We start from the raw sequence: 25,011 nt of genomic DNA on the forward strand, positions 1-25,011 counted from the left end.
TGTAACTAACCTTCAATATAAACATTCATTGAATGAAGAAAAAAACATTATTTCAGATAATATAAGTAATGTTCACAACGAAAATAAGCACTATTTAAACAAAATTATTAAAAATCTGTTTTAAATAACATAAATAAGAATAATATTGAATATAATCAGAGCATAATACACTAAACATCACTCAATTAGCTGGCGACACAATTCAGTAATATACTAGCAAGCAAGTTAAATGTCCAGTCTAAAAACGTAAAATGACTAGATAACTTCAACATCAATAAAATAAATGTTCCTAGATTAATTTAACAACCGTTTCCGCCATTGAGCTGTCAATAATAGCTTCAGCAAAAAGAGTTCATGAACGGAATGCAAAAGTAGGTAGACAACCTTCCTTCCGTCTTTAGAACACTGTGCTAAGCAACCTTGAAACCGGAAGTGAATGCCATCAGCTGACTTTCAATCCCGACCAGTCACGGCCAAATACTTCCACAAATTGATGCACCATTTTGGATCTTCCACTTCCTGTGAGACAAAACATGAAACAGGCGCAGCATTTGAATGTGCAATGTCTAAATTATAATCTTCATATGTCCCTTTCAAAGAAAAGAAAATAATTAATTAAAAATACATCAACACGTATTTATTAATGTTTGTAATTGAAAGTTATATTCTGCCACAAATAAACATATATATAGAAAAAAGCTGATTTGTGTATGATAATAATGAAAGTTAATAATAGTGTGTTTATTGTATTATTATTATTTTAATTATGTATTATAAGTATTATTTAATTAAGTCTTATTATTTCTAGATGGGTGAAACTTTTTAATCATTGATGTAACATAATATTGGATATGTTTATTTTGTTTAATATGTATATTATTCGTGTTTTCTACTCCAATCAGGAGGTAGACTTCTATATTTATGAATAAAGAAGGAAGTAGTTATCAGGTGAAATTTTAATAAAGTAACATGTAGAGAAAAACAATTATTTTGAATAGACCCTAAGCCTTCACAATTTTTGCAAATGGAAGTAAAATTGACAATCTGTATATCTTTGATAAGGCCATGACAAAAGGAGATGGTGAAGGTTAAGCTGGCATTCAGAGCAAGTCAGTCCCATACTTGGTGAATCTAGGCCTATGTCATTCAATGTTGACTCAGTCTATGTGTTCACACTCCTCAGCATGTTACTGTTGGTATTGTTTGCGGTTGTTTTGACAGTTAACATAAGTTCATGTTCTACAAAATTCCCAACCCCTCTTGATTTACTGCCCGACTTTAGTGGTGTGGAAAATTCTGTTTGTCGCAAGCATGGAATTGCTTTCAGTAAAGCTTTGAATTCATTCACCATGTGGGCTGTTCAGAGTAAGTTTTTTAAACATTAAGGTAGAGATAATTTATTTCATGAGTAGTGGATGTGAAACAATTCTTAATGAATCACATGTTTCAATAAATAACACCATACTTGACAAACAACATATACTTCTATTTCTCGTATGTCTTAATAAAACTACTTCAATAAATATATGTATTCTTCTATTATAATAAAACACTGAGTACTCAGATTCAAGTACATTCCAGAAAATAATAATTTTAAGGACACTTACTGAATGTGCTTTGCTGGACTGAACAATATTAATCTGTTACATTTTATATTACTCATAGTTTACAATCAAGTAACAATTTTTGTAACATTTTTATATATAGATTAAAATTAGTATGTGATTGACTTTTGAAAAGTCATTAATATCATGTGGTGTTAAAAGCAAGTTTTTAAATACACAAGAACTACAATAATTTTAATTTGAGCATTTAATTGCGTTTGCAAAAAGTAAATAAATATTGCCAAGATATAGAAGTTACCACTCTAATGAATGGTTCAGAAAGATACAGATTTGGTAACAATTAAAATCAAACTTAAAAACAGAAACTTTTAAAAATAATCATGTTACCTTCAAGGTTGTAAATGTTAGTAGCTTTTTTTAATCACTAGTTTACATTATTAAAGTTAAAATCTTGTCATATCTTGGTAGAAAAGTCCTAGAGACTTGAAACTTAGCACTTAAGGAAGAACCATTGACTTTGGTTGTACCGGGAGAAAGTTATAGTCAATTCAATAAAGACTTTTATTATTATATTCTGTCCTTTGATACTCCACTGTATTTTTTTTCGCTACATGTGTCACAAATGTCATATGATTGTACTCAGTTTGTTTACAAATTTATTTATTTTGTTATTTTCTTATTGCCATCATGGTTACCCATAAAACCAATGTAAACATTTTCCCTTCATAAACTTTAACAGTCTGCCATCTAGAAACATGATTTGATAATTTAGTATTTACACGTTGACTGCGGCAGACGCGTTATGACTCACATTCGGATTGACACTAGAGGTCTCACCCAATATAGAGATGCAGTAAAGGTGTTAATATTTTTTTGATATGAATGAATAAAATTGTGTCAAATATGTTTTATATCTATTATTTTTTTTAGGCACAAAATAAAATCTTAAAACACATCTGTATGGACAGATGGTAAACTAAGCATTTCTGACTCATGTTTATATTTCATTATTAGTTTGCCTTCACCTAAATAATAAATTCCCCAAAGATAACTGGAAAGTTCATAAACACCCTGTACATTCTGTTAACAGTAATTAACAAACTTTGAGAGTATAATAAGTCCAAATCTATTTTGAAAATGTGTTAAAGCCGCTTTCTTGTAGTATATATGATTTCTTATTTCTTTCATGATAGTGTTTGATGCCAGCGCCAAGTATCCTGTGGGTATTCTGGCTAGCAACGGCTACTCGCTTGGATCTTTTGACTCTTGCCTAGCAGTTTCTGCCAAGCTGGACACAGGAGAGAAGCTGCAAGGACAGTACTGCCTGGTAGATGTTTACTTCAGGCACAACTTCACACTGACTCTACCTCCCCATTTCTCTCTTGACTATGATCCCATGACTTCTGCATGGAATAAACTAAGAGTGAGTGTGTATTTTCTATGTATTAGTTAAAACAGTATCTTAGATACAACTAATCCAGGAGTGCACTCGTAAACTTTCCAATATCATAGAACATAGGGACATAGAATTTTACTGCAAGAATCTGGACTCCTCCTGTAAAATATCTTTAAAAATAACCTCTTAAAACATGATTTCAGGCATTCAGAGGTATAATTAAAACCATTACATACTGTATTATGTTAAAAGTAAGTTTTAATAAGTTGTCATAATGCTGTAATAAAACTGTTAATAGAAGTAAATAACTCTGTTGCTGGCTTGTACGAATAAAATAAAATCATCTTAATATCATTACAAATACCAAAAACATAAATGAAATAATACCTAATACTTAATTTGAAACTTTAACACAGATTTTCAGTATCTATTACTTTAAGTTAAAGTTTAAGTATTACTATTAATCTTTAAGTTTGTCATGATGAGGTTTGAGAACTTTTAGTTCCTGTAACAGTGGCTTATATGTCATTTTATGAAACAATACTCTTTAGAGACAGAATTCGTGGCTTAAAAACAAACATTCAGGTGGTTGTTTGAATGTAAACATTATTTTTTGAAAGTTGTTTGTGAAGCTGTCACCTACTGTTGACTATTGGGAGTTATTTTATTTTTTGAGAGCGGAACAATACCAAATTTGACTTCATTGATAGCTTGTTTTTTTACTTGTAAAGTATTGGTGTCAGACTTTTATTTCATAAAACACATTCTCAATTATTTCTATTTTTAGCTTCAGAAGCAATTCTTTCAGCAGTTTTGAGGTTAGCGGAATTGTTGTGTTCCGAGATATTTTTTCTTAAATAAGTCAACTGATCCGTTTTTCTTGATTTGTTCAAAGGTATCAAGTAACTACTCTACTCTTTTTATATGCCCGTACGCTCCAGTTTAAAAGCTCAGAGTTGGACAACTGCCTTTCAAATCTTACAACCAAGCTTTTCATTGCAACAATCCAACCAAGAAAACATACTTTTTTGAATTTCCAGATTCTTAGGGCCAAATGAAAGGAAAAATATAAATATACTTACCACTAGTCATCAAATTTTGAGATGATGAGCTTGATTCATTTTGAGTTTGAGAGTCAACAAGACATATTGACGAATCTTCAGTTTCAGCTTTTTTAGAGATCTACCACAACAACCAGAGTTTGATAGTATGTTTTCATCACTAGGAGTAAAGGTTGTACTGGCATTAAACATGTTCAATCATTTCTTGGATTGTTCAGGCATAAAACATGCTAAAACTTGAAAAAACGGAATTGCAATGGAGTAAATTATGAAGTTAAATGTAAACAAAACCTACTAGCAGCCCCTTAGTCTCTAGAATACATTTTAATCATAAATTCATTCTTCTTCCACTAAAGCAGTACCGGAACAGCTTTCCGGTACCATTGTACCCCTAATTAATCATATACTATAACACAACAATCTATATTCGCCAATATTAAAATGTTTCATGATTTTCTTTTTACATATTACTGTCTCTAGTAAAATAGCAGTGTTTCCTCTGACTAATGAGAAGATTCTGACTGTATCACTTTTCTCAAAAATCCATACAGCCCTTAGTTTATTCTTGGGAAGATTGGATTTTATAGAAAAGTTTTGTTAAATAGTTGTTAAGCCTCGCTCCAAAACTAATCATCCTGTTTCACAAATATCTGGAAAACAGCCAACTCGATTCTAGTCTCAAAGTCCAGCATTTGGTGACAGAGAAATTTTACCTTGTCATTGAAACATCTGGGTTGTTGTTGGGCTGAGTTTGTAGAGTATGGAGAAATTCTTTCTCTTTAAAAAATTTTGTTTCTATCTATTTATTTTCATTTACTGTTTCTGTACAGTTAATGAAGTTTTCTTTCTGAGTTTTCTTTCTCAACGACGATAAGCAGTTCCCTAAAGAATGCTAACTTCTGGCTGGTTATGGTACCTACCAACTAATAGAGCCCACGCTGTTAAAACATTTATATTTGGGAATTCAGTGCATGACAAGGAGAGGCTCACCCCAAAAACTGCAAACAATCAAATGATATACACAATTGCATGCATATTCAAATTTTCATGTTTTTAATCAGAGTATTTAAATAAAATAATTTACTTAGTGTTTAAATATAATGATTCATTTATTGTGAAAGATCTTTTATGAACGAGCCGCTTTGAAAGCGACATCCGCAAAGATTTCTTGTGCATAGGGTGAGGGAGGAGCAGGAGCTCAACCACGCCTACAACCACCCCCTCTTTCACTGCTCGATCTACTGTATTTCCTTTATAACACACAAGTGGGAACCGAGTGCTATGCTTCCCTGCGTTGGTGTTTTGGAGCATCACACTATGTTTTGTTATTCTTATTGTTATGGAATAACAATTATTATTAAATATTATTATTTATATTACGAATAGTCCATCTATTTAATAATGTTAGCATAATTAAGAAGTATTTTAACAAATGTTTATTGGTAACAGCTGTTATTATTACTGGGTTTGTAAAATAGCTGTTATGTAACACATACCCTACGAGTAGTAAAGTGGCGATTGAGTTGGTAAGGAATGTGGAGGGGGAAGTGAGTCCACACTTCTTCTCCCTCTCCACATTTTTCTCTCTCACCCCCCCCCCCCATCAACTGTTCACGAGGTTGCTTTCAAAGTGTCTCATCTATAGTATGAAACACATCTTTTGTGGTGTAAATCTGTTACTGTACCACATGGATAAAGGTTTAAATCATTGTACTTTAATAAATATTTCCTGCAAATTTCCACAGAACATTATTTGTAAACCTTTTAAATTTTATGTTCAGTATCAAGAGGACAAGATAAAGAGATTCCAATACAAAAAATCTATTTACTGACCAAACACCCTTCAGTATTAATCAAGCAGGTCTTCCTCCAACCATTAAGTTACTGTAGTTGCAGGATGAGTGACAGTTAAGTTGTGTGATGAACAATTAACAGGATATGGTTCATATTGATGTGTACTTTGATGATTAGCTGGGAATTATTATGCCCAATCACTAGTAACTAAGTGATTAAATTTTCATGTTAAAGCTCATTTAGATGCTCCTAACTGATCGGTTCTGCTTTAATCTTCCAGGACACCGGAGATCCAAGTCAGGTGAGGAGGGATATGATACACTGGGCGGTGTGTGTCCCTGCGTCCTGCTCTCCGGCTGATACCCAGCATGCACTTCTCCAGACTGTGGCACGTCTCCAGACTACCACTAGTCTCCATGTGAACATTCATGTACGCTCGGAGATGTGTCAGACTCAAATCTCTGTCCTCTCCAGGTTACAGTTCAATTCGGCTGATATTTTTGTGGTGTAAGCATTCCACGTTTTGTTTTAATATTATGAGCTCATAATTTCAAACTATCTCTTTTTTTAATCTGTCATGTAGTGCTTTATTAAAACTAATGTTACGCTTTGTGTAGTACAATTTTAAAACTACTAACTTCAATGTTACAAAATACTTAACTCATTGTTTGGGCTTAATTTACCGAGTCACCAGTATAATTGAGTTAGGCTAAGAACCTTAGTAATTTTGTTGTGATTTAATTACTTAACTTATAAATAGAGTGTGTTTTCCAGGATTTTAAGCATTATTTTAATGCTGCTAGTAATCACTGGCTCTGTCTATGATGAAATACACCATATGAAGGATACACCAACGTCAACTACAAAAAATTGTAAGTTTCATTTTTATGTGTTAATTCCTATATTGGTTTTACAACTATGTTACTGTGCTCTTGCATAGGGTCTCTTGCTCAATTTTAAATAAAAAGACAATTTGATCCCTTCAAAAATTTAACATTTTTTCTATACTATTTACTATTATGTTTTGATGTAACTTTTTAAAAAGTTTGAGCTTATTAAAAGAAATGAATTTTTGCAGACATTCATTAGTATTAAATATTAAAAAACTTAAACACAAAGTTTCAAGATGCATTTTAAATTCTAATAAAATAAATACATATAGTATTAACATAAAAACATAAAATCTCTACTGTAAAACAAGATACAATCAAGAACGTTGCCAGGAAAAAAATTTAGGGGATCCAGAAAACTGATATTTTTCCTTAGTTGATAGAGAATAAGGCTCCATTTTGTTCCTTAAAAAGTTCTTGGCCTGTTTTTCTGTTGAGAACGATCTTTCAGCATAATACTGGATCATTTAAATAATAATAATAACCGTTTACTAAAAAGTAACTGAAAAAATTAAAAATTTGGGAAGGGGTCCGGATCCCTTGGACCTCTTCACTGGCTACATCCTTGGATACAATATTATAGTATCTTGTAACATCTTTTGATCCACCCATGACAGGCTTTAGGAGTGTGACAACTCTTTGATCAAGTAATAAATAGCTCTGAAATCATCACCAATATTTTAATAATTACTAATGAATATAAAATGGTAGATTTACTGGACAGTATTTTTTAATATTGAAGATATTGACTTAAGAGTACACTCAAAAATACCTTTAACTTTCTCATCTGTGACAACAGAATGGCCCATCTATATGATACTGTTTATTTAACCCTTTGCGGGGGTTAAATAAAGTTTTATATAGAAACACATTTTTCTGACACGTTTTGCTGTAAACTTAGTGAGTAATAGTTCATTTGTACCAAATCCTTTTTTGATGGTTTTTATAACAAACAAGAATGTTGATAAATAAGACTGCAGTGTTGTTAAAACACAAAACAAACTATCCACAAAGCATAAATCAATTTATATTTTGAGAATTTTGATTTAATTTTTATAAATTGCCTCAAATATAAATGGTTTTAGACATTTTTTATAAAAAAATAAATCAGTGTGGTTTTAATCTGATTTTGCTGATATATATGTAACTCGTCCACTACAAAAACATTCTTTAGTGAACATATTCATATCTGTCCGTGAAGGGTTAAAACCCACAACACCAGTGGTTGAGTGTGGGTGAAGAATGTGAAAGAGATAACCGTTGGTGGTGAAGAAGTACACATTTCCTGTAAGAGTTCTGTAACTGGATCATAATCTCCCAGAAAAACAGGAAACAAAGTTAAAAATGACACTCTGAAATCTATGTTTGCAACTGTGAACAACAAATTTCTCAGAAGATTGATTTATTGATCAAAAGTTTGTTTTTACTGATACAGGTAGTTCCAAACAGTGTTATCTGTAAACCATTAATGCTCAGCTTGAATCACTAACAGAAAGAAAAGCTTTGATCAGCTTACACAGACTGAACCAACTGCTAAAAGCTTAATCTAATAAAATATTATTACCATATCCATCGGCACACAAATTCATTAGTTTCTTTACTCATATCATAACAATTAATTATGACCAGTACATTCATTAAAACACTAAAGTTACACTTATAACAATTTATGTATATTACTCCACAGCCATACCGTTATCGATGCAGCTGCTGTTGTGTTTCTCGGCACGGCGTAACCTTGTCTACCTGACTCAGCTGAATCTCTCACACACAGGACTGGATTGTATCCACGGACTGCGATTGCTGTTTATGTTGCTTGCCATCTCAGGACATCGGTTCCTCCTTGTCTTCAGCGGACCGATAGCTGACACTTCAGTATCTGATCAGGTAACCAGGGCATCGGAAGTGAATGGTTAAGACACCATCAGTTGTTATGTTCACAAGCTCATGTTACATTGCATAAGCTCATGCATACATGTGTATATGTATGTATGTATGATATTCGAATTGATAGTTTTGGATTCTGGGGTCATGATCTGGAAAAATTCCTAAAATCTTCTGGAAATTCCACGATGAGGGTGATTGAAACAGGCAGGATCTTATGACACCTACAGTGGATCCGTTATTTAACATTCATTTGAATATCTAAAAAAAAAAAAAACAAAAAGATAAAGACATATGGCTCGCACCAAAATTCTTGTTTCTAAAGATGTGTTACCCAAGGAAGGTTATGATTTGAAAGTTTTGAGGTAACAACTGTCAAGAAATAGCAACCAATTGATGACCTAAAACCATCTTGTAAGTAAAAAGTTTAATTTTTCTGTACGCAACTGTTAAAAACTTGGTAGGCAAAGTGTTTATGATTACTTTGTATAATAATAACATATACAACATTTATTTTCTTTTTAATACAATTCATTATTAAAGTGAAGAAAATTATGAAATCATTTAAAATTACGAAAAGTGAAATTTAATAATTAAGTGGAATAAAACTGGCAAAAGCACTCAATCTTCTTCACTGTTTCATACACATGAAACAAATATTTCTTGTTCACAATATTCTAATAAACTTTCTGTTCTAGGGTTATCGCCAATGGTGGAACATGTACATCTTGAATGGCATGATTGTTGTGGACACATTCTTTGTGTACAGTGGTCTGCTCACAGCATACTACCTCCCAATAGAGCTTGACGACAAGAAGCATCTTAATCCTTTCCTCGTCTGGCTTTACAGGTTTATCAGGTTAGTTATCAGCCTTAGTTAAAATTTTACAATTAGTATTTTAATAACTAATATCTGAATTTAAATGAAAACTTCCAAACAATAACAGTTAGTCACCAACAGTTTTACCAACTTCACGAGGTAGGTAGCACAATGAATTATTTTCTTACCAATAAATTTACCCATTTGATAACAAAAATTTCTGATTGATTATACAAGGCATTTTTTACTTCTAAGCCTAAGGAACATTCAGGAAAACTTTTATCAGGTTGTTTACAAAAAGAATGCTAAAAATGCTAAGTTATTTGGCTTTTCTGTAATTACTCTTCTATGTATACCCATTCAAAATGTTCTTGTGGTTTATTAGTCACAACTAATATAATAAGTAGGGATTTGAAATTTAAATATCTCTTATTTCCTGCTTTTACAAGTTCTATTCATAATAGCTCACCGATACCATACGCTGCGTCAAGTATCTAGGAGTGAGAATGGATTCCCGTATGACATTCTGGGACCAGATCGCCTGTGCGGCCGAGAAAGCTGAAAGGATTGTGGCCAATCTGAGTAGGCTCATGACCAACGTCGGTGGACCCGCAGAGGCTAAGCGCCGGGTCCTCATGTCCGTGACGAACTCGGTTATCCTCTACGGTTGCAAGATATGGGCGGATGCCTGCGGCAGAAGCGCTACAGGTCGTAGGTCGTAGCGGTGCAGAGGAGAGGAGCTCTCCGGATTTCATTTGCCTATCGTACCGTTTATGAGCCGGACGTCCTTGTGATTTCGGGGGTAATTCCCATCGATCATCTTGCTCTTGAGCGGAAGCGTGTCTACTATGGGAATGGCACTGTCAGCCGTGCTGCTGCCCGTTCACACACAATGGATGAGAGGCAAACTCGATGGGAGACGGAGAGTCGAGGACGTTGGTCTTTTAGGCTCATAGGTGATCTGAGGGGATGGACCGAAAGAGAGCATGGAGAGGTAGACTTCTGCCTTACCCAGCTTCTCACTGGGCACGGTTGTTTCGGCTTCTACCTTAACAGAATGGGGAAGATCCTGAGTCCGGAATGCCAGTACGGGGATTCGGATGCGGACGATGCCCTGCACACCTTCTTCAAATGTAGAAGGTGGGAAACGGAGAGAAGTGAGCTGGAGGCAGCTATCGGGCGTGTTTTGCCGGAGACTCTTATAGAAGAGATGTTGTCCAGTCCCGAATCGTGGAGCGCTGTCGCTGCGTTCTGCAAGAGGGTGCTAAGGCAAAAAAGAAGAGAGCAGCTATAAAGCACCAGAATAGCTCATGCCGGTGGATTTTAGAATGAAGTAATGCCCATTGGGCGAACGATGGCACCCTCTTGAAGTAGTTGCAGAGATGCGTTCCCGAGAGGGTTTCCAATGCCTGGACCGGTAGGTTTTTAGTGGGTGAGAGTCCCCATAATGCCATAATGCTACTCCGTGCTGAATATTACTTCAAAGCTGCTTCAAAACAAAATTATGTCCAAAACCATCCTAAATTTCCAATAGTGTTAGTAATCAAAAGAGAAAGACTGACATGCAATTAGAGTAATTTCTTAATTTAGAGACAAAGATATCTTTATTACCATTATCGGCAAGATAAGTATTGGGTCATAAAAATACAATTGAACAGTAATTACAATTCTGAGTAAGTTTTCAAGAATCCGGTTGAGTTCTCCATACTTAAAGTCCTTTAAAACACTCATGATCATGCTGCAAATCGATTCCCATTCCACATTTAACCCCTACAAATTCTTCTTTATTATCAAGTTCTCCTCCCAATTATATTATTCCCTCTATTGTTTATCCCATGAAGACTGCAGTCCAATGCCTCCAAGAGTTCATTGTGTGAAGGTTGACTCTCTGTATCTAGCAGTGCTACTGTTCCATGCTACTCTCTTGGACAAGCTGGGCTCAGGGCCTCTTTGGCCAGATACTATACAGCTAGAGCAGAAGCGATGTGCTGACAAGTGGTGGCTTAACCTGCTCTACCTCAGCAACTACTTCAATAGTGACAAGATTCCATTGTGTGTAGGTTGACTCCACTGTATCTAGCAGTGCTACTGTTCCATGCTACTCTCTTGGACAAGCTGGGCTCCGGGCCTCTGTGGCCAGATACTATACAGCTAGAGCAGAAGCGATGTGCTGACAACTGGTGGCTTAACCTGCTCTACCTCAGCAACTACTTCAACAGTGACAAGATGGTGAGCACCAGTAGTTCTTGCTGTATTTGAGGTGGTATATAAAACAAATACGAACTTTCTGAGGTTTAATATCAATCACATCTTTTCAAGAAACATTATTAATTTCTAAGTAATTCGTGGAAAATTTTCAAAATACAACAAATGTTATACGAGAGATAAATTTGCTTTCTAGTGTTTAATTTTCCTGTGTTAGACCATGTCATGCACTTACTCAGTTTAATTACTCAAACAAAATACTAAGCAAACGTTTTGCTCTTTTAACAAGATTTTTTGGTTTACTGGCCACAAGATCCAGGTATATTTTTGTTTTAGTCTGTACAATGTAACAGTTTAAAAACATACATGCATTGTTTTACCTGCTTTCTAAGTGTCTATGGATGTATACTACATCACCTTAGAAATATCCTAGTTATACAGCTTTGATAATCTGGAATCCTGATCTCTTAAACTTCCAGTCAGTCTCTTGAGTCAGGTCTGTACATCTAGAGCTATGGAACCTTCCTGTCTTATTGACCCTATATTTCTCTGTATCTCAGTGCCTGAGTAATTACCTATTTTGTAAAGTTAAGTGTAATTTTTAAAATTAATGATTAAATCATTGGCATCAAATCATGTCAAGCAGTAAATGTACATCATAATGTTCTTAGTTTTGCATCTGAAAAATAAAATAAACATCCTTGTTTCCTTTTAATTCCAATGAACAGTTCTTTATGAGTTAAGACAGTTTTTACAAGCTCCAAAACAACTTTGACGTTTTTAATAATTGTAGAGGAACCAAATTGATGGATGCAAAGCTATTGTTTTGTGCTATCCAATTCTTTAAAACCAGTTGCAATACCTTAATTTGTTTTGAAGCCCTTGCAGTTGTAGTTTTAACATGGTTTAGCTTTGATTGTGCATTTTCAGTGGTACAATAATGGGTAAATTTGTATTGCTTGTCACTATATATACAAACTAACCATTAAAATGTTTCCTTTTCTGCCACAAATAATATCTAACACGATGAACTGACAACTGTACTTATCTTGATGTCCAGTGTATGTTTCAATCGTGGTACCTGTCAGTGGACACCCACCTGTTCATGGTGGCTGTGGTGGTTGTCTACTGCATGTGGCGGTGGCCTCTCACTGGCAACGTAATGATGGCAGTGTTTGCATTCTTAGCGATCCTCATTCCTTTTGCTGTCATACTCTCCACAAGAATGGATCCATTCATGCTACTTTACCCACAGTGAGTATAAGATAGTAAATAAATTATAAATAGTGGTAGCTTAACTAAGTTGTAACTTACAAACAATGGAATCACTCTTGATCCCATCAAGTTTGTTTGATAATTTATTCGAACAATTTTTGGGACTCCACATGATGTTCTCTGCTAGTTTTGATTTTAATGTACTGTTCTCAATGGGTATGTATAATCAAGATTTATTGATTAACACTCCACTTTATCACTCTGACTTGTTGCAGACAAGTTGTGATGATAAGACATTGCATGTAGACCAAGCGTTAGAATAGAAAGGAGACATTATTAAATTTGCTTTTTTAAATAAATAATTTTTTATTATTGGATTTCATAAATTTGGCCTGTCAATTTTTAATTCTTGTCATGATCAGTTCATGTTTTTGTCAGACTCTTTTACTTATTTATTGTAAGTACAGTGCATTCAGTTCAGCTATAATGGCGCACGACGCATGTACACACACTCATATCTAATAACAAAAATGTAAGTATTCAACATTTATCAGTATGTTGTGATCCAACTCAACTTATTTGATATCAGTACTGAGATTTCACATTTCTCAGTGATCACTGTGTCTAACTAAATTGATTCTGTTACCATAGTGTCATAAAGGATCTGCCATCTAGTCAGTATTTCCGAGAAATGTATGTTGCGTCTCACATGCGTGCTGGCCCCTACGTAGTGGGCGTGGCTATGGGATACTTCCTCTACAAGATCAAAGACATCGACTTCACCATACCAAAGGTAGCCTTGACAGGTTCAGCTAAGTACAATAAAACCAACAGATTTCTAGCATAATCTTCTAAGTTCACCTATATTAGTTAATTTATATTCATATCTTGTAATCAATCAATCAATCAATCAATCAATAAATCTTTATTTACATTTTCGTCAAGAAAAGTAATAGCGTCAATTACATAGAATGTTATAATACAATGCAATACAATGGTGTCAGGCTATGCTCCGACAAGAGTGTAGAATTCTTGAATAGAGTACAAGGGTTGATCCGTTAGCCAGGTGTCCAGTCTGTGTCCCAGGGCAGCTCCCGTTAGTGCTCTGATGTCATCCGGCAGAAGATTGTACAGTTTTGTCCCGATGTAGGTTGGTTTCTTTTCAAAAAACATTGTTCTGTGTCGTGGAATAGGGATTCTTGATGTGCTTCTAGTGTTATGGCTATGGGTTTTAGTTTCTCTGGGAAGACCATTTTTATCAACCAGAAGTATCACTTCTTGGATGTAGATAGCAATGACGGTTTTAATTTTTAGCTGCTTGAAAGCTTCTCTGCAGCTTGCTTGCCAATCTAGTTCAGCTAGCGATCTTATTGCTGTTTTCTGAATAATGAGCACTCTGTTTAGATTTGCAACAGAGGTGGCCCCCCATATTGCAATCCCATACCTAAGGTGAGTCTCCAGAAGTGAGTGGTATGCTACCTTAGCTACATCTGTGGAGCTTATCTGTTTTAGTCTTCTCACCACATAGACAGCAGAGTTCAGTTTTTTGCACAGCTCATTTATGTGTGGTCCCCAGGTCAGGTTTGCATCTAGTGTGAGGCCCAATAGTTTGCTTTCTTCTTCGAGGGAGACATCAGGTAGAACTGGGATTTGCCCTCTCCTCCTCACAAAATTTATCTGCTTTGTCTTTTGTGGGTTTGCTGCTAGGTCATTTGATGCACAGTAGTCATATGTCATATTTAAGGATATGTACGCATTTACACTAAGTTCTTCAGCTGTGTTACCTTTGCAAAGTAAGGTAGTATCGTCGGCGTACATGACTGCAGTACTGTAGTCATTGATGTAGTTAGTGAAGTCGTATGTTAAAAGGATGAACAGTACCGGACCTAACACTGAGCCTTGTGGGACTCCCCTTGTAGTAGGGAGACATTTTGACCTGACAGTCTGGGTTACGTGTCTTGATGTGTGCTTTACCTCAACCAGTTGGGATCGTCCTTCAAGATAGCTCTTGAACCAGCAAAGCGTGATACCCTCTATTCCTAGGTTCTTGAGTTTGTTCAGAATAATTTGATGTCCCAGGCAATCAAAGGCCTTACTGTAGTCAAGAAGTATAGCTGTGGTGTACTTGTTGTTATCAATTTGGTCTATGATATATCCAGAAAGAGCAATTAGGGCGGTGGTGGTTGATATCCCCTTCAGAAAGCCATGCTGATTTTCAGGGAGAAGGTTGAATTTATTTAAATGGTCCAGGAGTCTCCTTAAAACGATTTTCTCAACAATTTTTGAAAAAGTTGGGAGGTTAGAAATGGGACGGTAATTACTCATTTCGGTTGAGGATCCTTTTTTTAGTTTTGGGTATACCTTAGCAATTTTCATTGCAGCGGGGAAGATACCAAATGCAAAAGATTTGTTTATCACTTCTGCTAATAGAGGGGCAAAGATATCACCACAGTACTTGGTCAGTGTTGATGATATGTCATCCAGCCCACATGAGCCCCTGTTCTTTAAGCTCCCGATTATTTCTTTGACTTCTAGAGGAGTAGTGGGGGTAAGTGTCAGAGTCTGTTGTACTGGCTCCAGGCTTGGCGTTGGTAAGGTCTGTGGTGTCGTGTAACCAGCTGTCCTCAGAGTTTCTTCAGCGATGCTGCAGAAGTAGTTGTTGAATTTTTCAGCAACTTCCAGTGGGTCGTTAATCTCTCCTTCTGCTGTAGTCAGCTGAAATTGCTGTTTTGCTTTCTGACCCCTCTTGGATGTTTTCTCGCTGTTTATGACCTCCCATATAGCATTGGATTTGTTGTTTGCCTGACGAATATGTTTGTTAGTAGCTTCTTGTCTTACCTCTCTTAGTCTAAGGTCATAGCGCTTCTTATTGTGTGTCATTATATCTTTGTCTTCTTGCTGCCCGGTCATCTCGTATGTACGTAGTGATTTGAGGTAGTTTTCTTTAAGCTCATTTGCTCTCTCATCACTATAGTCAGCAAGGTTTTTTTTGAGTTTATTCCTGGTTTTCTTTATGGGACATGTGGCATTCATCTCCATTGCTACTACTCCCATCAATGCGTTGTATGCATCTTCGGGTAACTGTGCACTGTATACATCACTCCAGTTACACTCTGACAGTCTTAATTTGAGCGATGCCATGGTCTGGGGATTTATACACCTTTTAAACTGGCTTGGAGTCTGCTTATTATTAGTTGTTAGTTGTAAAGCACACAGTTGTCCCTTGTGGTCGGATAGTCCAGTATTGAGAGTGTCTACTTTAATGTTGTCGGAAGGAAAATTTGTACATACACAGTCAATAGAACTAGCAGTGTGTTGAGTGACTCTGGAGGAAGGTATAGACAATCGTTTAATGTCATGAAGAGCTAGAGTTTCTTCTAGTCTATCATTAGCGTTGTTTTTGGCAAGATTGTCAATATTTATATCTCCAATAAGAAGGATTCTATTTTTATGATGCTTGATATCTTCCAGAATATAAGAGATAATTTGTAGGCCTTCTTTTAGATTTCCCTGAGGTGGTCGATATATTCCAACTATGTGTAGTTGGCACTTGTTAATCTTAAAGGTTCCTACTGCTATTTCACAGATGAGCTCTTCACTTTTGTCATGGAAAAATTGAGGATCACTATCTACAGTGAAGCCTTCCTTCAAAAATATAGCAACACCCCCATAATCATGGTTTTTTTCTGCAGAAATCAGCTGTGAGATTATATCCGGGCAGAGTTGTGTTTATAAGGTTTTCACTTGTTAGGCCATGTTCTGTAAGTACAAGTATATCAGGGGAAATTTCATGCAAAAGGTGGTTTAGTCTGTCCCTCTTATTGGCTAGCTTTCTGATGTTTTGGTGGAACACAGTGAGTTGGGTTGACGGCGGAGGCTTGAGTTTTTGTACTGTTTTGATTTGTACTTTCTTTTGTGTTTGGTCCATTTCAGGAGAGGTGAGGCTAAAAAAGACTTGTCTTGTGCTGCATTTGCCACTTCAAGGGGAGGAGACGTTGTCTGCAGGGGTAGGACTGTTTTTGTTAGCACCATTTGATCGCTTTTAGCTAGTGTTTGATACATAGGAATATTCTTGGTGTAGAAGTCCTCAAGAGTTTCTTTAGGGCCCCGTATCTTTGCAGAGGCTGGTGGAAGTTTTTCCTGGGCTTTAATGGCACATGGATACCCATATAGGGGAAGGTTTTTTTGCTCGGAGAGGCTGTTCACTGGTGACTGGTTGGTTCCCTCTGTTGTTGTAAAAACAATATTTGTAGTTAGAGTTTGACCGTTTCCCTCCTTAACATGTTCAACTTCAGGAGCCGCGCAACATCGTTTGTTTAGAGGCGCATTGCTTTTACTGAGTAGGTTTTCTTGAGCTAACTCTTTTTCAAGTGTAGGACGTTGTAGCTGTAGTATTTTATTCTTTTCAACTTGAAGTGAGGTGCTATAAATGTGCTTGTTTTTTTGAGTAATCATTTGGTGGTTGGTTTCATGAGAGAATTTTGAAGGGGGTTGGAGGTTTGCTACCTCAAGTATATTTTCAAGATGTTTGAGATGTCTTCTTGCAGTTGATTCTTGCTCAAATATCTTGGTTAAGGTTTCTTTATAATTTGAAGTGACTTCTTTGAGAAGGGACTTATTTTCTTCTAGTTCCACTTCTATAGTGTGCTTGTTTCTTTCCAGTTGATAGTTTGTCTCAGTAAGGGAATTGATTAACAAAGATTTGTCATTCATTTCAGCTTCAAGTTTTTTTATTTTGTTCCGAAGGTCTGAGTTGGTTGAGAGTACATTGTTTATTTGTGTTGTGAGGCCGCATTTTTCGTTTTCGGATTGTTGAATAATGTCTTCTTTAAGTTTACATTCACTTTTAAGCTTGTGAAAGTGAAATAATATGGATTTAGATAATATTTTATGAATTAATTTGACTGATCTATGATTTTATGAGTTTTTCAAATAAATAACAGTATCCTTGCAATGAATGCTTGCATTATTTAAATAATAATAGTAATAATTAGGAGTGCCAATAGCCAAGCGATTTAGGATATGGCATTTTGGATCTGATTTAGAGATAATCCTGTTCTGTGACCGTAGCACTATTTATCAATTTCACTGACCTTGTGCTGTATTGACCTTCTCCCTTATTCTGTTTGATAAAATTTTTGCACAGGCTGGTGGCCCTTGAAGATGGCCTGAATAAGGCTCTTAAAAGGGGTTCAGGCTCTCTTTTCTAAAGAAATATTACTTTTTTATATACAAAAAGGATACAAAAACACATGAAAAGATTGTTTTAATGTAAAAATATTAAACACAAAATTAACTGTCACCTTAAAATTTGAAATCACACTCCAGGATTTTTTTTTATTAATTAGCAATCATAATAAAATTTATTGACATAAATAAATAATTTTAACTTTATCGTGGTAAGATCTCTGTAAAAATATAATACACATAAACTTAAAATAAACAATTTTATTTAGAAAATACTAAGTAATGATCATATTAATTATCTATGTACTTATATACTCAGGTACATCATTTATAGAAAAATAGCAATTTATTGAAAAAAACACCATCAATAGTTCAACTTTTTCAATCCTTCTTTTTTTAATTAGGTGATAAACCAGACAATTAAAACCAATAATAATGATTAAGAAGATTGTTATCTAAGAAACTTGAGTCGTTAAAATTATAACATGTATTTTTACATTATTTTATTTGATACAGGTTTAAAATATGGAGTTAAATTTTAACTCAGTACCTCTATACTAAAAAATCAAATGTATCTAAAAATATTTGTACTACTAGAAGTACAAGTATTTTTATTTAGAAGTCTCTTTCTCCCCAGCCTTGTGGTAATATAGTAAAACAGTTTCACTCTCAGCTATATATCACCTGTTTACCTAAATGACTAATTTTCTTTACTTTTTAAGAAGTTTCTTTTAATTTATCTTATACATACTGTTTTCCTCTTAGGGTTGGGTGTATGTAGGCCATGTACTCTGTGTGTTCATGTGTCTGGCGATACAGTATGCTGGATATGTGTTCTATGTACCAGGAGCTCCATACTATGTACTGGGAGCAGCACTGTATGGGGCCCTCCATAGAGCTATCTGGGGAACTGCCATAGCACTCAATATCTTCTTGCTGGTCCGTGGCAGAATTGGTAAGATATCTATTTTCTTCTTTGTGTTAATCTGTTCTTTTCATTATTTAATTTGTTCGATTCATGATTATATACATATATTTATATATGGATCTAAATCCAAACTGGAAAATTATCAACCAATCTCTTGATCTTTCCTTTTTCAAAAATTATTGAATTTCCCTTAAAATGGTACAACACTTGCAAGAGCAAACTGCTAACAAAAAACCAACATGGATTCCTGAAATGGAGATCCACCATCACTGCCATAACAAGCATAGTAGAATATGTTACTGACCAAATGGAAGATAACAAATTTGTCTCACCATCCTTTTAGTCTACAGCAAAGCATTTCATTGCTTAGGCGATGATCTGTTATTGAAGAAAATATCAGTGCTGAGTTTTTCTGGCCAAATCAAAGGATTAGTTAAAAAGCTATCCTGAAGTTTGCAGCCAGATTGTGGAAATCCATAGAACCATAAATAATACAGCATGCACTTTTAGATTTCACCCTCAACCAGTAGTGCCCCAAGGCTCAGTTCTTATTTGTGCTGTTTACCAATGATTTATATATCAATCAATCAGGAATACACTCAGCAAGCCACTTGACTCTCTGGGTTGCTGTGAAGCAACATTGATTGCAGTGAAAAACTGATGTTATATTGAGTGATCAGAGAAACCCTAATTTACATAAAAAGAAATTGTGCCAAAACTCAAACACGCAATAAACAGGATAATTAATATTATAGTATTCTAAATATAACATAAATGTTGGTTATATTTCCCCCCAAAATATATCACTATTTGTCAATAATAAACTGAAAATGTTTGCTTGACTCTCCTGCTTGCTGTGAAGCAACACTGATTGCAGTGAAAAACTGATCTTATATTGAGTGATCAGAGAAACCCTAATTTATGTAAAAAAAATCAAACACGCAATACACTGGATAGTTAATATTATAGTATTCTAAATACAACATAACTGCTGGTTATATTTCCCCCCAAAATATAACACTATTATTTGTCAATAATAAACTGAAAATGTTTAATATGGTACAACAGAATTAAGCTTGAGTGAAAACATTACAGAATGGCTCCATAAACTGTTGACATGGCCCCCTATTGTACCTGTCAGCCGACTCACGTATTGTGCCTACCTGGTCCACACAGTGCCGCAGCTGTACGAGGCCAGCACGCTGCGGACGCCTCGAGCCCTCTCCTACTACACTGGTGTGAGTCTACAAATCCAATTAATCTAACATACTACATGGGCACATGTACAAGGGTCACTCTGGGGGTTTAATACTAGACTACCGAACATTAGGAGTGTTCACAGTAATACTCTCCGGTGTCAATATACTTTGGAAATCAGAATTTATACTCCTTGAAAGCAGCCATCCATTCAGTTTTCGGAATGGAGTCAAAATTTTTACAATAAATTTTGGCTTTTGAAGAAAAGCGACAACTGTGCGAATGTTTCTTCAGATTGACGAATAACCAGACATGGCACGTAGTGAGATCAATTGAATAAGGGAGGTACTCCATTGTTTTTAATGCCATTTTTTGGCCAAAAACCCCAAAGTTTTTGCAGCAATGTGAGAGGAGGCATTGTCATGGTGCAAACTTGAACCCTTAATGTTCTAGTCCTAAGAATTTCTGGGAAGCTTTGTTCAGTATACGAATTTGCGTAGGTAATGTCCTTTGTCACTCCAGCTTCAAGATATCCATTTTGTTAACACATCGTAAGCACAATGATTGAAAAGTATTTGGATTCTTTTACAATTGTTGGTAGAAAACTTTTACCCATCAGTTCAATTAACTCTTCACAAGTGGTTGATGAAAGGTAAGTTGACTTACCTAACCCAGGAGTTTCGAACTTATAAATGTGAAATTTTAAAAATGGGTCAAATTCCGCTAAAAGTTCTAGGCACATCATACAATTTCTATTGTAATCGAAACTAAACTCTTCAACATATCTTCTAAAGGCAAGACCCTGCAATATTAGTTTCTTGATAACGGCAACCACTCTTTGAAGTACATACCTCCAATATTTTACCTCTTCTCCAGCTTGAATTTTAAATTGTTTCTCTAGTGTCCCCATTTCAGCAGTTACTCTGTCAAGGTGTACAGATAAGTTCTCATGTTCGCTAACCCGCTGGGAACCATGTTTCCAATAATAAAATCTGTCTTCTATGAATTGAACTTTTGCAGAACAATTTATACAGACCACAGAATGAAAATCCACAGCTATGTGAATATATTAAGCAGTACCTATACGCCATGTCTCCATTAAAAAGTTTCCGACAAAATAACGATTTTTTCTGGATGTTTTTTTGAATTGGTCACCAAAGTCACCATATTTATTTTGATTGAAACAATTTTTAACAAAACAGTCTATGATAGAATTGTTTACTTCCAAAATACTTGATCATTATTGGCTTTACATTTGCCAGAAGTAGACATAGTAGGCATGATATTTTGAGGTACCTGTTCATTTATTTCTACTTCGGATCATGCACAACTTTCTTCTCCTTGTCTTAGCACCACAGGGTTACTGGCTAGGTTAACTGATGTTAAGTAGAAAAGTGATTTTTCACTTTATTATTACCCTTTTAGAAATTCTTCACCACAATATTCATTTCATTACAGGCAGTGTAGCTTTACATTACTGTTAATAGTTTCTTCTTTTTTCAAAATACAATTACCATAAAAAAAATAATAAAAACAAAAGAATGAAATTTTAATCACATGTGGATTTTAAATCAATTGTCTTTATGGATATTAGCTCCACTCTAAGTGCATAAATATAAGTGTATTTGATCCTTGTAAGTAAAAATGGCCCTAAAACAAAGAACTGTGCCTTTAAAAAATGTCAGTTTGTAATTATTTATTCTTACCAGATCATTTTTGTGTGGAAGTCGAAGATCTAATTTTGAAAATACCTTGTTATTCAGGTGTGGATGTTCGTCGGAGATATTTTCTTCACTTTCACTATCTCAGTTTTTCTGTGTCTCCTAGTAGAAGCACCATTCCGTGGCATCGAGAGAATTATCTTTGGTATCAGGTAATTTTAAATATTGTTATTTAACTATACTTCATAGAAATTTTAAAATTAATTAGTATTACATGTAACATAACATGTGTTGTTAGTCATGAACATTTTGTCACTCAGGCTCTCCCTTCGCCAATCCCAATTTTTTATTTGTGTTGGAAAAATACTCAAAAACTACCCATGTTTGTTTATATCCAGTTTACTAAAAGGTTCTGTGACCAATCACTCTTTGACATTTTTATCAACACATAATGGAATCAATGAATGTTAACTGCTATCATGCAATCTACTTTAGCCAATAAGATGTATACAGATACAGATTGCACGAGAGTAGTAATGATGTATTTATCCATTATTTATCATCCATTCTCAACAAGTAAGGTATACAATTTTTTACAAGGTATCTTTTATGTCTTGAAAATTGTTAAAGTGTAATAACAACAAAAAACCAGTATTGTCGTTAAAGATTTACAAGATACCAACTATTTTGCAATTTGTATAACAATTCCAACAGTACTTTTTCCATGAAATCCGTTAGCGGACAAGCGAGAAAGACCATTTTAAAGGTGTGCTTGGACAAGCAAGGAGCAACAAACATGTCAAAACAGGTAATGCCTTTCAACTGACAAAATATGTATTACTCCCGGATTGTGCAAGCACACCTTTAAAGTGGTCTTGGTGACACACTTTTCTGAACACCCTGTATACATAGTTTAAAATTTATAACTCAAAAATGCATTTAAAATACATTGTATACATTTAAAATACATTTTCTTTTAGGTAAAACACATTTTACCTAAAAGAAATTTCATTGTACAAATCTAAAAGATATAAACCTATTGAAATTTCTCCTGCTGGAAATATGTGTGTGTGTGTGTGTGTCTTATAATATAATACCTCCATTTAAAGGATGAGGTAATTTTTATACACGACAAATTTAAGATTTCTAAGGAACTAGTTGCATTTTTACATAAAATATCTTTTTAAAGGTATTATTAATATTTACAAAGAACTCGTTAAATTAATTTCTTGTACTAGGCACACTGACATTTGCACTTTTATCCGCTATACAACATGTTACAGAGTTTATAACCGTCCATGTGGCTCTACATCATCTTCATTTTTATTTTGCCAAGTAAATTTGCCTTTCTAAAACCTTTTTAGCTTATGAGTTTATACAAGATTAGGTTTTGATTTAGCTTTTTATAATTCAAGTCTAAGAGCATACTAATTTTACTTATGTAAGGTGTGTACCAGTTTTTAACAACGCACACAGAAAATTCTACATTACAATTTTTTACAACTTTCATTTTTAGGTGACAACACTCATTAAAATTATTGGAGAATATTTGCATGAATATTCTAAAAGCTTCCTCATCATAAAATGCTAGTTCCAAAATAAAATGTTATGCCAGTCTTATTTAACACATCATTAAGCCTAATGATGCAAGAGTAATTTAAGTCTATATTTAATAGTTCTAGGTGTGTGCTTATAATATCACTGCAGTACGCTTCTCAAGGTTCGAGGTTAAGTAATGAGAACTAATCCTGAGATGAAGTCCACAATGATCCGAAAGATTGAATGACTTCAATAAATAAAAGTTGAAGGCAGTAAATTAGGAAAGAAATTGTCCAAACATAATCGCATCCGGATGAGCTGAAAGTTTAAGCAGAAGCAGTCATAAGCTTATTTACAAAGTTTATGATATAAAAATTAATACTTCTAGGGTTCAATTAAGTCCAAAAGTTTAGCCATTCTATCTTTAAAGGTTATTATACAGGCATCCAGAATTTGATATATGGACACTACTATGGTCATAGCTGCCTACAAATTTTTATTAAAAAAACAATTGGTAAGATAACCAATTAGTTATAATAAAAAAATTACCATTTAAAAAGACAACAAATGTTTAACAGACAACACTGAAAAATACAACAAATACGAGAATTAAATTTAATCCTGAAATTTACATAATTATCTTTTAGACAATAGACAATAGAAGGTGCAGAAAAAAGGTAAGGGCCAAATTATTTTCGTACAACTTCAAAAAGTAAAGCAATCATAAGATTAATACAAAAGGTACTGTGTAATGTTTTATTTATGGTTTTATGGATATCTAATGTTAAAATCTTTCAATAGGCACCATTTTGAAATGGAAATTGAGTTTAAGACAAATGGACCTTAAAAAGGACATGTCATTTGGTTTAATTTGGTAAAGCTGTTTTAAAATAATTATTCTTATTGTAAATATCACACATATAGACAAGATGGATAATGAATTGAAATAGCCCTTTGGTTATATGATGATTTATGTTTCTTGTGATCAGAGGAACAATTCTGAAAGTAATGAGTTTTAAAACATCCTGTACAAGTACAATTAGTAGGCTGACTCATAATTAGCAGTGTTTAAATTGACAGTAATTTCAGAGTAAAGTACAGAATTATAATTCCTGAAACTTTTAGAATGAAAAGAAGCAATTTGAGTTCGTTTCAACAAACAATTGCTTGAAATTACACTACTGACTTTAAATTTTAATACACTGTTCATAACTGAAATAAGTTACACTGAATGTATTATTTCAATGTAACTAATAATATATTTATGTTCCAGAAAAGCTTCATTGGACAACAACCAGATAACACTCAACAAAACAGCTCAACCTGAATAATATAACCATTTTATTACATTATTTGTTGAAATAGCTGTCATGTTTTATTGTTATAAACCATCACTTTTTAATATCCCTTCCGGCTTAGTTGGAAGAAAGATTCGGCATATTCATATATGGCTGTCATATGAAAATATACACTAGCAGAGCAATATTGTTTAGGTTAATTTGTACAACACTGATGTTAAAACGGCTCTCATCAATTGGCATGTTAATATATTGAAACACTTTTAAAGTTTAGCAAATCCATCAACTTGAATCATTGTACATGTATAAATTTGTTTCTATAAACATTGACTACAACGATTTGATTTTACTGAATACTTCAAAAGGTTTTG

At 34.4% G+C, this 25,011-nt stretch overlaps 1 protein-coding gene across 1 annotated transcript; it reads left to right on the forward strand.

Moving 5' to 3' along the window:
- Window positions 1–1,417: 1,417 nt before the first annotated feature.
- LOC124365842 (nose resistant to fluoxetine protein 6-like) lies at window positions 1,418–24,709 on the forward strand. Its single transcript, XM_046821896.1, has 12 exons — window positions 1,418–2,988; window positions 6,097–6,323; window positions 6,591–6,688; window positions 8,394–8,593; window positions 9,289–9,449; window positions 11,471–11,639; window positions 12,676–12,869; window positions 13,482–13,623; window positions 18,783–18,972; window positions 20,041–20,183; window positions 21,906–22,015; window positions 24,616–24,709. Exons 1-12 carry the CDS (start codon window positions 2,752–2,754, stop codon window positions 24,671–24,673), a joined length of 1,929 nt encoding a protein of 642 aa, XP_046677852.1. The 5' UTR covers window positions 1,418–2,751; the 3' UTR covers window positions 24,674–24,709.
- Window positions 24,710–25,011: the final 302 nt, after the last annotated feature.

Source organism: Homalodisca vitripennis, chromosome 7 (genome assembly GCF_021130785.1).
Source record: "Homalodisca vitripennis isolate AUS2020 chromosome 7, UT_GWSS_2.1, whole genome shotgun sequence".
NCBI classification, from domain to species: Eukaryota; Metazoa; Arthropoda; class Insecta; order Hemiptera; family Cicadellidae; genus Homalodisca; species Homalodisca vitripennis.